General features: G+C 40.8%; 1 protein-coding gene across 2 annotated transcripts in view; it reads left to right on the top strand.

The window, feature by feature from the left end:
* The window catches only part of SCLT1 (sodium channel and clathrin linker 1), a 107678-nt gene that overhangs the window by 91346 nt on the left and 1625 nt on the right, over positions 1-14707 (top strand). Inside the window, exons 16-17 of one of the 2 annotated variants that reach the window (XM_026647823.2) lie at positions 5282-5360; positions 11529-11624. In XM_026647823.2, the coding sequence (XP_026503608.1) occupies positions 5282-5360; positions 11529-11624 (175 nt within the window). Of the gene's footprint in view, positions 1-5281; positions 5361-11528; positions 11728-14707 lie in introns of both variants that reach the window. The other variant, XM_026647822.1, reaches the window with a different exon arrangement.

Genomic DNA, 14707 nt, shown 5'->3' with positions numbered 1-14707 from the left:
GCTGCCTGAAGCCCATAGCGCTCGGGCCTCTCAGCTCTTAACAGAGCCGAAGAGTCAGGGGAGGAGCTGAGCAGCCGCGGGAGGGGAAGTACCCAGCCGGCATTTTTCCCGGACAGGGGTTTGATTGCCGAGAAGCCGGACATGTCCGGGAAAAACCGGACGTATGGTAACCCTAAAGTTATCTAATATGGAAGTGTAAAGCCTGAGATGACATCTTTGTTTGTTTTCTGTGTAACTTGGAGGTGTTTGCTTTCCCTTACTATTTCATCTTTGAATCTGCGGTTTTTCTATTAAATAAACTTTTTGTTTATTTTTACCCAAGCAGGCATCTGGTGCACAAACTGTGGAATGTATGTGCCAAAGTGAACTGATAACAGGGGGGCTGGTTTCATCCCTTTGGGGGTGATGAACCAGAGGGGGATAATCTGAATGTCTGGTAGTTCAGAACTTGGGAAGACTTGGGACTGTTGGAGTGACCCTACAAGGAGTAACTAGGCTGTTGGAATCAGGGTGAGACCTTGTGCTGGTGTCAGGGATCTGAGCCATAACAGCATACCATTAAGGCATCCCAGTGTTACAGGACAGCCAGTGACAAAACCCCTTACTGGGCTGGGTGATCCCCAAAATATCACAGTGGCAGTCATTACAGGAATTGCACCCTAATATCAGTGAACTGAAGTTCACACTGCAGACACTTGCTAAGCAGACCCTAACAGATTCAAGAGTAGTTTGGTGTGACGTTCCAACTAAAAATATTTTCTTGGTGTAACACTGTACATGATCACATCCACTCTGATAAAGTCTGTGCTGTTGAATGTGCCAGTTCCACACTTCATCGCACAGGTGTAGAAGGAATAGATTATTTTTCAATGACTTGTTTAGTATTTTGAATTCAGAATTATTCTTTGGACCGTAAAGTGATATTTAAAAAGGTAGTGTTTGATGATTTAAAATTAACAATTTCCTTATTTTCAAAAAAAAAGTGTTTTATCAGTATGTGTGTAGTTTAATATTAGCTATATTTAAATACAGACCCAGCTCATACCGTTAGTGATAGTTCATGCATAAGTAGCTTCCATCAGATACCCCCTCAATGATGATGTACATCCCAAGCTTCTGCGTCCAACCATCTTCTGACTTGTCTCCTCCTCGGGTCATTTCTACTGCTGCCTCAGTAGCCATCGTTGTCTTCTCTTCCTAGACCCTATTCCTAGAAAAAAAGAAATTAGGAGATGAGGGGAGAAGGCTGGGAGAGACTTCTGACATCTCCACGCCTGGCTTAAGTACACAGGAGCAGGAAAATCAGCTAAATGAAGATATAATACAGGATGATGGAACAATACAAGCTAGAAAATTGGATTGAGGTATTAGGGAAACAACTGAAATAAATGTACATGAATCCAAGGAGTCTGGGCAATAAAATGGAGGAACCGGAACTACTGTTGCAGGAGGTCAAACCAGATATACAGGGATTACATAAAAATAGTGGAATAGCACCCAGGACTGGAATAGTAGAATTGAAAGGTATTTTCTGTTTAGGAAAGATAAGAAGGTAAAGGTGGTGGGGTAGCGCTATACATCAACAAAGTGATAAACTGTAAAGAAATAAGAAGTGATAGTTCGGACAAAACAGAATCTGTTTGGGTCAAAAATCTCTTTGGTGAAGCACTGTAAAAATGGTTCTGTAGGGATAATTTTAAGGCTCTGCCATAGACCAGAGGGCCAGATTCAGGTATGCATAGTGATCTCTCTCATATTAGAGTGATAAATACTACTGAGTATTGTCATAATCAGGGGACTTTATCTTCCTGGGTATAGATTATATATTCTAATACTGCTAATACTGGTAGAGCCCACTTATTCCTGGATGTGAAAGCTGATAGTTTTCTTCATCAAATCATCACTGAACCAACAAGAGATGATGGCCATTTTAGTATTGGTCTTGGTAAGTAGTGAGGACATCAAAGAAGAGCTGGTTGTAGGAAATAACCTTGGATCAAGTGATCATGAGTTGATTACATGATTTCAGTGAAATAGCAGGATAATCAAAACCAGATAATCAACTGAGTTTTGATTTCAAAAGGGCAGACTTTAGGAAATTAAGGGAATTGCTGCAGTTAACGAAGTTAGATGGATTAAAGAGCTCAAGGATTTAAATCCCAAGCAAAAGGAAAAAAACTTGTAGGGAAAGGCTCCAGACCCAGATGGATGAACAGCTACCTCAAAAAGCTTATTTAGGAGTAAGCAAAGAAAGCTACATTATGGAGGTTAGAAAATGTAAGAATGAAGTAGACTTACTAAAAGTCAAGCTGAATCAGCTCTTGCCAAGGAAATTAAAATAAATAAGAAGAGATGTTTTACAGTGTTGTAGTCATGTTGGTCCCAGATTATTAGAGAGACAAGGTGGCTGAAGTAACAGCTTTTATTGGACCAACTTCTGTTGGTGAAAGAGACAAGTTTTTGAGCTACATACTTTGGGCCGCTATGCAGTGTGGATGGGAAGGAAATTAAAGATAATCTAGGTATGGCCCAAAAACTAAATGAATACTTTGCCTCAGTTTTAAGTAACAATTGTGATATGGAATGTGTGTATGAAAACACTATGGCTGATGGAAATCAGTGTCTAGAAATGGAAATTCATACAGATAAATGTTAAAGGGGATGTACTACAACATGGATTTACCAAAGGTAGACCATGCTGGGCTAACCTGATTTCCTCCTTTGAGAAAACAACAGATTTTTAAGATGAGGGAAGTGCAGTAGATTTAATATATGTGAACTTCAGTAAAGCATTTGACATGAAATCATTAATCATTAAATTAGAGAAAATGTGGATCAGTATGAGCATTCTAAGATAGATAAGGAATTGGCTAAATGGGAGAAGTCTACCGACTGTGCTGAAAGATGTATTATTAGACTAGAGGGAGGTTACTAGTGGAGTTCCTCAAAGATTGGTCTTGGGACCAAACTTGTTCAATATTTTTATTAATGACCTTGGCACAAAAAGTAGGAAGTGTGCTAATGATATTTGCTGCTGACATAAAGTTGGGAGGCATCGTCAATACAGAGGAGGATTGGAATATTATACAGGAAAGATATGGAAGACTGAAGTGACAAAAATGGGATGAAATTCAATAGAACAAAGTGCAAGGTCATGCACTTAGGGTCTAATAATAAGAATTTCTGCTACAAGCTGGGAGCTTGTGATGGAGGAAGAGAGAGACCTAAGTGTGTGGATTGATCACAGGAAGACCATGAGCCACCAATGTGATGTGGCTGTGGGGGGAAAAGGGCAAATGTGATCCTAAGATGTATTAGGTGAGGCATTTCCAATAGTGATAGTGATGTATTAATGCCATTGTATAAGGCACTGGTAAGATCTCATTTGGAACACTGTGTACAATTGTAGTCACCCTTCTTCAAGAAAGATGAATTTAAACTAGAACAGCTGCAGAGAAAAGCTATTAGGCTCTTCATTCCCCTGATCATCCTATTATGGGAGGACACTGGAAGAGCTTGGATTGTTTAGTCTAGCAAAAAGAAGGCTGAGGGGAGATATGATTATTCTCTGTAAACACATTGGGGTGAGGAGTATGTACCAAGTAAGGCGAAGAACTATTTAAGCTAAAGGACAATGCTGGCACAAGAACAAATGGATATAAACTGGCCATGAACAAATTCAGGCTGGAAATTAGAAGAAAGTTTGTAACCATTAGAAGGGTGAGATTCTGGAACAGACTCCCTATAGAAGTTGTGGGGAACTGTAAGAGGGAGCTGTACAAATTTATGAAGACAGTTGTGTGACAGGGCTGTTAGTGATGGTAGGGGCCAGGACTCAACAGTGCTGGGGCTCGCTTCCAATTTATGTCTTATGTTCCTGAAGCTCATGCTTCAGGGTTTCAGCTGCTCACCATCGGGGGTCAGGAAGGGATCTCCCTCCCCCACCGATGTATTCTGGGAAGGGTTTTTTATATCTTTCCTCTGAAGCCTCAGAGATTTCCATGGCTGGAGACAGGACATTGGGCAGAGGGGGCTAGGGCTCTGAGATGCACCAAGCATTCTCTCTCTCAGGACTTGGCTGGCTGGTTCTTACTCATATGCCCAGGATCTAATTGAGGACCATATGTGGGATTAGGACGGAATTTTCCCTCAGGTCAGATGGGCAGTGATGTTGGGGATGGGGGGGTTGGCCTTCCTCTGCAGCACGTGGGTGTGGGTCACTTGCCAGGATTATGGGTATATTTCACTTAATTCCCTGCCATTAACCTCGAGCACTGGTGCACCTCAGTCCCTCCTATTCTTTGCCTGTGGCTCATAATATTCTAATCTTCTGTGGGTCTCATTTACTTTGATTTCATCTTTTTAGTGTTCTGGTGCTGGGTGGTGTTGGTGGCCTGTGATATACAGGTGGTCAGAGTAGATTATACAGTGGTCCCTTCTGGCCTTAAACTCTGATTCTTAGACAATCTTTCTGAGATCATTAAAGGCCAGTTATAATACAATAGAATGTGGTTTTTAGAAGCACTTTTCATCCTGAACAAGCTATTCCAAAATGCTGTGAAGTTTAATTTATAAACTAACTACTAATTACAGACTGGGGGAGAGGCTGTTTTAGCTTCTGTTCGAAAGTTATGTTTCTGCCTCTTTTCTCCATTTGAGTGAATGGCTGTTGTCCTTTTCCTGTATCCTTTTTTACCTTACAATTTACATAATTCCTTCTACTCTTAAGTAATGTCTTACCTAAACACTTGTAGTTGTATCATGCTACCGTACCTTTCTCTCTAAAAGTTGTATTGCCATATCTCTGCCTACATTTTTAAAGATTAAAATGAGCAATTATATTTTATGTACTTCAGACTGTGCATCAGAGAGGTACTTCCCTGAATTGGTCAATATGCTTGTTTTTTAGGTTAATCATATGACATTAATTTAGTTGACTTATCAGTTTATTAACATGTAAGCAGGGAACACTGCAAATAAAATTTGCATGTGTACTGAGTGTGCTTAATGCTATATTTGTATAATGTGAGTATTTATGTTGAAGACAAGGGCTATTGGTCTTAATAAAAAATACACCATGGCTTTGCCATCACTCTTTTTAATATATCACTGAGAAGCTAGAGTTGGGCTATTTTCTGACTGGGTGTGTTGTGAGCAACAGTCTAATTAAAAATGGACTAAACCAGGAAAACTTCCTCAAGAAAGGATCTATTAAATGTTAGTTATTTGGATAACAGATGCATTACTGTACATTAATCAGCTTCTTTGGTCTGATTGATAGAAGTGAGCTGAGTCGACAGAAACTTCATACACAAGAGCTGATTTCTCAGCTGGAAATGGCAAATGAAAAGATAGCTGAGGTAAGATAATGACCCCCACGGGAACCACTTTGATACAACTACATGCACATATTGTAGAATCTTACTGAACCTTATCCAGATGAGTTACGTAGTTAGTTTATAAGTGCCTCTGAAGATTTTAGAATTCCTCTTAACTTTGCTCCCAAATCATAAAACATGAGAAAGGAGAGATCCTCTTTCATTGTTACTAATATATAAATTGTGTGGTGATTCAGAAAATGTTATTTAAAGATCATTTAATCTTATTCATGTATGCCTTTTAAAGGTGGGCCCATTATATTCATTATGCAGTAGCATAGTAAAAAAGGTAGTGTTCTTAGCATACTATATGAGTGGTAGAGTTTACAGAATATCTGTAGGAATGAATAAATGAATGTGCCTTCCATTATACATTAAAAGTAAAGGAAGGTTTGTTTGAAAAGTGTGCCTTATTAAATAATGGACATTTTTGAACACAGATATGCCTTTGTCACACTTGTAGTACATCTGGGATAGCACTCTCTAAAACAGTGGTGGACAACCTGCGGCCCATCAGGGTAATCTACTGGCAGGCCGCGAGACAGTTTGTTTACATTGGCCGTCCGCAGGCATGGCTGCCCGCAGCTCCCAGTGGCCACAGTTCGCCGTTCCCGGCGAATGGGAGCTGCGGAAAGTGGCGGCCAGCACGTCCCTGCAACCCGTGCCGCTGTAGCATTTCTGGTGAAGACGCCCTAAGCCGACAGGACAGAGCTCTCCCATCAGCTTAATAACACCTGCCTCCATGAGAGGCAGTAGCTGTGTCCGCGGGAGAGCTTGTCCCACTGACATAGCACTGTCTACACCAGTGTTTAGGTTGGTATAACTTACATTACTATGGAGTGGGGATTATTCATAGCCCTGAGCGACATAAGTTACACCTAAGTAATTTGTAGTGTAGACATACCCTGAGAGTATCTACTTACCCCAAAGTCTTCAGATCCCATTTCTGTGCAAGTACATTTAGCAGTGATCAGCACTTTCCCTCCTCTGGTGGATAACCATATGATCTTCACTCATCCTGTCACAACTAGATTTCTGAGAGTGGTTCTCAGATCCTTTCCACCATTGGTAAAGTTGGCACCTCAGTGCGACCTCAGTTTTGTCGTGTCGTCATTCACTAAACCTCCCTTTGAGCCTCTAGTCACATGCTCTGTGGCCCATCTGTCTACGAAGGTGGCCTTTCAAATAGCAATGACATCACCCAGAATAGTCAATGAGCTGGGAGCGCTCATGGCGGACCTGCCATATGCAATCTTCTATAAGGAAAAGGTCTCATTACTCCCTCACCCCAGATTCATCTCTAAAGTAGTTTCTGAATTTCATGAGAATCAGTTAATCCACTTACCAGTATTTTGTCCGAAACCACATGATTTGGGGGAAGAGAGAAGGCTCTCTGTATATAAAAGGCCAAAACACTTTGTATATCTAAAGGACATTAGAAAGAAATGTAAACTATTTGTTTTCATAGCAGAGCAATGAAGGGGTCAAGCTATATTGGCACAGCTAAGTGGATGGTGGGTGCGCGCGCACACACACACACACACACGGTTTGAGGGCTCATTCCACCAGCGGGGAACACACACACACACACAGATATGTAGGGCAGTTACTTGGAGCTCTTTGCAGATCTTCGTGAAGCATTATGTTCTGGTCCCAGTCATCCACGGATTCAGCTGTGTGGACAGCAGTACTATAGTCTGCTATCACTTCTGTGTCCTGGCATCCACCTCCTGTTTGACTACTACTTGTTAATCTCTCACACATGGAATACGCATTGGGACCATCACTCAAAGAAGATAGGAAGGTTACTTACCTGTAACGAGATTCTTTGAGATGTGTGGTTCCAATCTGCATTCCACAACACTCCTTCCATCCCCTCTGCTGTGAATTATTTGGACTGTGGTGAAAATGGGAAACTGGAGGGGAATCTGCCTGCACCACCTTTCATTCTCTCAGTTCAGAGCACATGTGTGGGCCAAAAGACACTACTTATTTAAAAAAAAAAAAAAATACAGATTCAGGCACATGGTGCGCATGAAATACAGATTGGGACCACCCATCTCAAAGCACCTCCGGTTACAGGTAAGTAACCTCCATTTTATGCAGCCCTGCATCTCCCACATTTCTGATATGTATGAACTATACCCCTCCTGTCTGCAGTTTCTGGAGGCAGCTCAAAGCTGCATCACAACCTGTGCTAGCCACACACCCTTCTCCTGCTTGCTGCCAGATCTTCTGCCTCCACAGTAGTAGTTTTCCTCGGTCTCATCTTTTTCTTTTAGATTTGTTATTTTAGCTGTTTTCTGAGAAGCTAAAATGTTTTTGTTTTCAAGCCTCCTGGCCTCCTCCTGGTAAGTCCTGGGGCAACAAAGGACTGCAAATATAAGACAAGACCCTTTCTAGAACAAAAAGAGGGGTTAGTGGGTTACAGATTGTTGTAATAAGACATTGGATTTATGGCTTATTACAAAATCTGTAACCCATTAACCCCCCTTTTTGTCCTATGACTCAAGAGGTGTTAAGGGGGCACTCTTCTTTGAATGGTCCCTTACAATATGTGCTAACTACTTATGCTAAACAACCTGTTCCATCTTGCATTTGTCTGTGACACTCGGAATATCTTTCCCCGACCTGAAAAAGAGCTCTCTCTGGCTCGAAAATTTCTCTCTCTTACCAGTAGAAGTCAGTCCAGTAAAAAATATTACCTCGTCCACCTTGTCTGTCCACGACAGGATGTCAGTTATTGGCCTACAAGAAACTTAATAATAAAACATCTTTCCCTTTGAGCATTATTATGATGTGTTTTCCCATTGATGCCTCCTTTGAGGGCATCATAAGATCCAAATGAGGATGTCTCACCTTCAGAAAGTGTTGCAAGACCCCATAGACCATAAGAGCAATGAAACATTGCACAGCAATTTCAAAACCTCAGCTATAGCTGTTCAGACCAAAGGTTTTTTATCTATTAAATAGATAAGACTACTTCATTGTAAACAAATGGTTCATCTTCTAGGGGTATGATCCCTGACTGGAGTGAAACATCTTGGGTCCTGTCTTGGTCAAACCCTTGATGTAATTTGTGATGAGTAATGGCTTCTAACGCGGTGGCTACAAGGATGTCATGTTACATCTGTGAATAGTCTTCACTCATTCTGTGCATCTAGATTTACCAGTGAGGATCTGTTAGGGGAAACATTAGAGAATTTAGTAGCTGAGACTGCAGAGAGATCTCTGTCCTCTCTATCAAAGCCAGCACAGGAATCAGTTAATTGCTACCAACGCCAAGGTTATCTAAGAAGGGACTGTTACTCTGGCAGGAGGAGAAAATCTGGAGCAGAAGTTTCCAAGGAAACCTAAATGAATTTTCCTCCAAACCAACAAAGTCCTTAGCATGACAAAGCCTTTTCCTTCTGATTCACCTCTGTACCCAGAGTCTTTTGTGGCTAGTCGTAATCACAGCAAGGCATAGCTCACAGGCCGCGCAGCATGTAGTTCCATAACCCAGACACTGGATTGCCTCCAAGCGCATGGCTTTGCAATGACATGAGGAAAAGTTCCATGATTCCCTTGACAAACACAATTTACCTCGGAGTGGAGATAGACACTGCGGTGTCTAAGATCTACCCATCATTTAGACATATTTCAGATGATCCAGAATCTGGTATCCATGCTGGACAAATGCATGAGGCCAACCATAGCTCAGTGTCTCTAGTTACTGGGCATTCAGGTCTCATGCATATGAGTCTCCACATGTGCCAGGTCACATTGTGTCTCCAGGCCTTTTTTCTGAGAGTGTGGGACCATTCTCTGGAGTGAATGTAAGACAGGGTAATGATTTCCAACCAGATGTTGGATTACCTAAAATGATGGATGGTCCCAGAGAACATCTGCAGGGGTCTTCCAATATGCCTTCCAGGCCTGCAGGTTCTCACAACAGATGCTAGTTTGAAGGGATCGGGAACACTTCTGGGACCCAGAAAAATGTAGGGTATCTGGAGCCCGGGAAAAGGAATCTCATCATCAAGCTCTTGGACGTCACAGCTGACAAACTAGCTTTACTGAGATTCCAGACCTACCTAGAGAGCAACCAAGTCCTGGTCTAGCCAGACAACCACAATTGTGTACATAAGCAATAAGGAACAAGGAGCATAGTCCTTCATGCATAAGCAATGGAGACAATGGAACATGCAGACGTGACTCGCACTTCCCTAAAGGCGATACACACAAAAGAAAAACCGAACCTAAAGGCAGACTGACTCAACGGACACAAAGTCAGCTGCTCAGGGTGATGCCTGAACCAGGAAGTCTTCACTCTGATCTCACAGACATTCGGTCTCCCCTCAGTCAACCTGTTTTGACAATCGCAAGAATACAAAATAGCCAAAACTCTTCACCCGGGAAGCAAAACTCAGGCCCAGTGCTCTGTCTCACACATGGCCTCAAGACCTGCTATACGTATTCCCACTCTTCTCTCTCCTAGGAAAGATGAACCAAAAGATAAGGCAAGAAGGATGACAGAACTCTGAACTGACTAAAGAGATACTGGTTCACTGATCTGATAACAACTGTTGCAGTTTCTAACAAGACCTGATATCTTTTTTTCCACTTCGACCCAGATAGTCTTCAACTGACAGCCTGCTATTGAAAGGGAAATGTTAACGACACTCGGCCTATCTTCCAAAACAATCCAGGCCTCTGCTGTCATCCAGAACAGTTTCAACACTGAAAATCTACTCATGTGGACCAAGTTCAGCGCCTGATGCCAAGAGTGCAACAAAAATGCAAATTCACAGGATCCTCAGGGTCCTTGGCAGAACCTTCAGGTATCCAGATTGCTCAGGGCTGTCAGAACAGTGTTCCCTTAGTGGGTCCTACCACTGGTGTTGAAAGCCCTGACCACCCATCTCTTTGAGCTAGTGACTTCTTTCATTCTCTCCATGGCCACAGCACCTGACTGAGAAGCAGTGGCACACCTTAGATGTCAGACGAGCACTGAAAACTTACATCAAGTGTGTACAATCCACAAGGAGATCAGGTTTCCTATTCAGTTCCTTTCATCCCAAAGTGTCAAGGGTTTAGAGTATCCAAACTATCCCTTTCTATCAGAGTATGCATCACTGAGGCATACAAGCCATCCAGTACACCTCTTCCAGAAGGAATCAAGGCATCTTCTACAAGATGCATGGCAACCTTATGGGCCAAAAGAGTGTGCACTTCCACTGCAGAGATCTGCAGAGCAGCCACATGATCATTGGCTAACACCTCTATCGAATACTATAAGGCGGACGTTCTGTCTCCATAGAGGCCTCCTTTGGCAAGAAGGTACTGCAGGTAATGGTCCAGACATAACCTGGCTATTTGAGCAGTTCAGAAAAAGGGTCTTTCCTATTTCTTATGTTCACTTTTCTGACTGTTCTACTCCTGTTCTCTGCTTGCTACTTCCCATGTGTATCAGAATTGTGAGAGACGCTAGACTGAAGAATGGAAAATTTCTTATACAGTAATTTCCTTTCTGCTAGCAGCAGCATCTACCACAATTCTACCCGTCCTGGTTACCTTCACAGTCAAGGGTCAGCATTTTATTTGGATAGTTACCGCAGTGGCCTACTGTACATAATTAATTTGTTGGCACTGAAGTTATTGTTACTAAGCATTGGCTGAGTTTTTTTCACAGCTTCAGAATGAATCATCTGGCACAAAGCAGAAGGGGCTGTGGCTAGCACAGGCTGTACTGCAGCTTTGAACCTCCTCTGGAAACTGCAGATGTGGGGGAATAGTCCATACACATCCGAATTGTGAAAGATGCTGTGAGCAGAAAGGAAATTATCAGGTAAGAAATTTTCCAATATTCCAGAAATGCCAACTTTTATGAGATGTCTAAACTAAAATACTGACATTAATGTAACTTGATTTGAAGTCTACTTTGTATAGAAAATTTGTACAATCAAAAATATAAAACAGGATTTGTGCTTTTATATGATGTTTGTGAGCTGGAAATTATTCAGAATCACAAGCGTTTATAATTTCCTGTTTTGTAGATGGTAAATAGTTCCAATATTTGGCATTGACCAAACTCCTTTTGCTCAGTTTTCTCACTGCAATATATATATATGAAACTTATAGTTGTAATAAGATCTTTCACTTATATAGAATGAAAAATTAATGATGGAGCATCAAGAAAAAGTCAACAGACTTCAAAGGCGACTAACACAGGCAGAACAGAGGGCAGCTATGGCATCTCAACAGGTACAAAACTGTAATCAGAAAACAACCTTATTACAGCTGCATAACAAGAGGTCTTTGAATGTTACAAGAAAAAATGTTATTTTGGAATCTCCCTAGGGTAGAGGTAATTGTTTATTTTATTTATTTATTTATTATACCTAGTAAAGTAGCTGATCTAACTTGGCAAAATGTGTCGTTTCAGAACTAGAATATATATAACCATACTCCAAGTTTTCTTCTGACCGTTATGAGGGAGTGGAATACTTCACTTGGGCACATCACTGAAAATCCAGTGCTTTCATGTAATATGTTTGTGGAAATAAATTAGATGTGAACTCTGTTTATGTGGTTCTCATTATATTAATGAAAGCATGTGAGTTTTTAGTAATCCTTTGCAATAAAGGAAGGAGCCCACTTTTTTGCACAATTAAGTCTGTGCAAAACTGAATCAAGATCAGAATGAGGGAATAAACTATAAAGTTTAAATAGCTATCACCACTGATTACACAGAACAGCTGATCCAGACCCCTTGCAAATTGACCAGTAAGGCTGTATTCATTAGAAATGATGGCTTCATAGTAATAAAATGCAAATGTTGTGGTAGCTCCCACAGACTGGCACCTGTAGAATCTCATTCTGATTCAGAAGACAAATATGTCTTCATTTCATAGCTATAGAACTCTGTCTAGGCTTTTTTAGGCAGTCAAAGCTAGTTTAAGACAGAGACAGTTGTGGGTCAGGAATTTCTAGGGCCCAAATCATGTTCTGTGTCTACTCAGTTCTATCATATACCCTCTTACTTTTAGCTTACAATTTTCAGTCTCCCTCCACAAAAGTAAATAACTTAAAAAGGAAGCTTGTGTTGCTGTGTGGGGAGGAGAGTGATTCTCCCTCACACAGTTCATAATTTTGGGGAGAAAACATAAGAACAGCCACATTGGGTCAAGCCAATGGTCCGTGTAGCCCAGTATCCTTTCTCTGACAGTGACCACTGCCAGATGCCGCAGAGTGAATGTACAGAATAGGGCAATTATTGAGTAATCCATCCCATCATCCAGTCCCAGCTTCTGTCAGTTGGAGGTTAAGGGATACATGGTCAGGGCATGGGGTAGTGTCCCTGACCATCTTGGCTAATAGCCATTGATGGACCTATCTCCATGAACTTATCTAATTCTTTTTTAAACCCAATTATACTTTTAGTCTTTACAACATCCCATGGCAACAAGTTCAACATGTTGACTATGTGTTGTGTGAAGAAATATTTTCCTTTTTTTTGTTTCAAACCGACTGCCTTTTAATTTCATTGGATGACCCCCTACTTCTTGTGTTATGTGAAGGGATAAATAACACTTCCTTATTTACTTTCGCCATACCAATCATGATTTTTTAGATCTCTATCATATCCTCCCCCTTTAGTCATCTGTTTTCCAAGATGAACAGTCCCAGTAATTCTAATCTCTCCTCATATAGAAGCTGTTCCATACCTCTAATCTTTTTTTTTTCCCTCTTCTCTGTACTTTTCCCCATTCTAATTTATCTTTTTTGAGATGGGGCAACCAGAATTGCATGAAAGCAGTATTTAAGATATGGGTGTACCATGGATTTATGTAGTGGCATAATATTTTCAGTCATATTTATCCCTTTCCTAATGGTTCCTAACCTTGTTAGCTTTTTTGACTGCTGCTGCATGTTGAGCAGATGTTTATAGAGAACTATCCACAATGACTCCCAAGGTCTCTGTCTTGAGTGGTAACAGCTAGTTTAGACCCTATCATTTTGTATGTATAGTTAGGATTATGTTTTCCAATATGCATTACTTTCCATTTATCAGCGTTGGATTTCATCTGCCATTTTGTTGCCAAGTTACCCAGTTTTGTGAGATCTCTTTGTAACTCTTCACAGTAAGCTTCGACTTATCTTGTATCTCTTTGTATCATCTGCAAATTTTGGTACCTCACTGTTCACTCCCTTTTCCACCTCATTTATGAATATGTTGAACAATACAGGTCCCAGTAACAATCTTTGGGGGGCCCTGTTATTTACTTTTCTCCATTGTGAAAACTAACCACTTATTCCTATACTTTCGTGTCGTTTAGCCATTTACTGATCTATGAGAGGACCTTCCCTCTTATCCTATAACTGCTTACTTTGCTTAAGAGCCATTGGTGAGGGACCTTGTCAAAGGCTTTCTGAAAGTCCAAGTATACTATAACAAGTGGCTTACCCTTGTCCACATGATTATTGATCCCTCTCAAAGAGTTGTAATAGATTGGTGCGGCATGATTTCTTTTTACAAAAGCCTTATTGACTCTTCCCCAACATATTTATCTATATGTCTGATGATTTGTTTTTTACATAGTTTCAACCCATTTGCCTGTTACTGAGGTTAGACTTAGTGGCCTATAATTGCCAGGATCACCTCTGGAACTTTTTAAAAAAATCAATGTTATGTTAGCTATTAGCTATCCTCCAGTCTTCTGGCAGAGAGGCTGATTTAAGTGATAGGTTACGTACCATTGTTAGTCGTTTTGTAATTTCACATTTGAGTTCCTTTAGAACTCTTGGCTGAATACCATCTCATCCTGGTAACTTATTACTGTTTAATTTATTAGCTTGTTCCAAAACCACCTCTACTGACAGACACCTCAGTCTGGGTCAATGCCTCAAATTTGTCACCTACACGTGAACCATTCTTTTTAGGTATCTCCCCTCTATCTTCTGCAATGAAGACTAATGTAAAGAATTCATTGTTTCTCCGCAACAGCCTCGTCTTCCTTGACTGCTTCTTTAGCTCCTCAATTGTCCAGCGATTGCTTGGCAGACTTCCTTCTTCTGATGTACTTTAAAAAATTTTGGCTGTTAATTTTTGTGTCTTTTGCTAGTTGCTTTTCAAATTCTTTCTTTGCCTACCCTATTATATTTATACATTTGACTTGCCAGAATTTATGCTCCTATTTCCCTCACTAGAATTTGACTTCCAATTTGTAAAAGATGTCTTTTTGTCTCTAACTGCATCTTTTACTCTGCTGTTTGGCCACAGTGGCTTTTTTTTTTTATCCTCTTACTGTTTTTTGTGTGTTTTTTATAATTTGGAGTATACATTT

The sequence above is a fragment of the Terrapene carolina genome, unplaced genomic scaffold (genome assembly GCF_002925995.2).
Source record: "Terrapene carolina triunguis isolate 2854851 unplaced genomic scaffold, T_m_triunguis-2.0 Scaffold66, whole genome shotgun sequence".
Taxonomy (NCBI): Eukaryota; Metazoa; Chordata; order Testudines; family Emydidae; genus Terrapene; species Terrapene triunguis.
The sequence above is the reverse complement of the archived record's forward strand: the minus strand, read 5'-3'. Positions and strand labels throughout refer to the sequence as shown.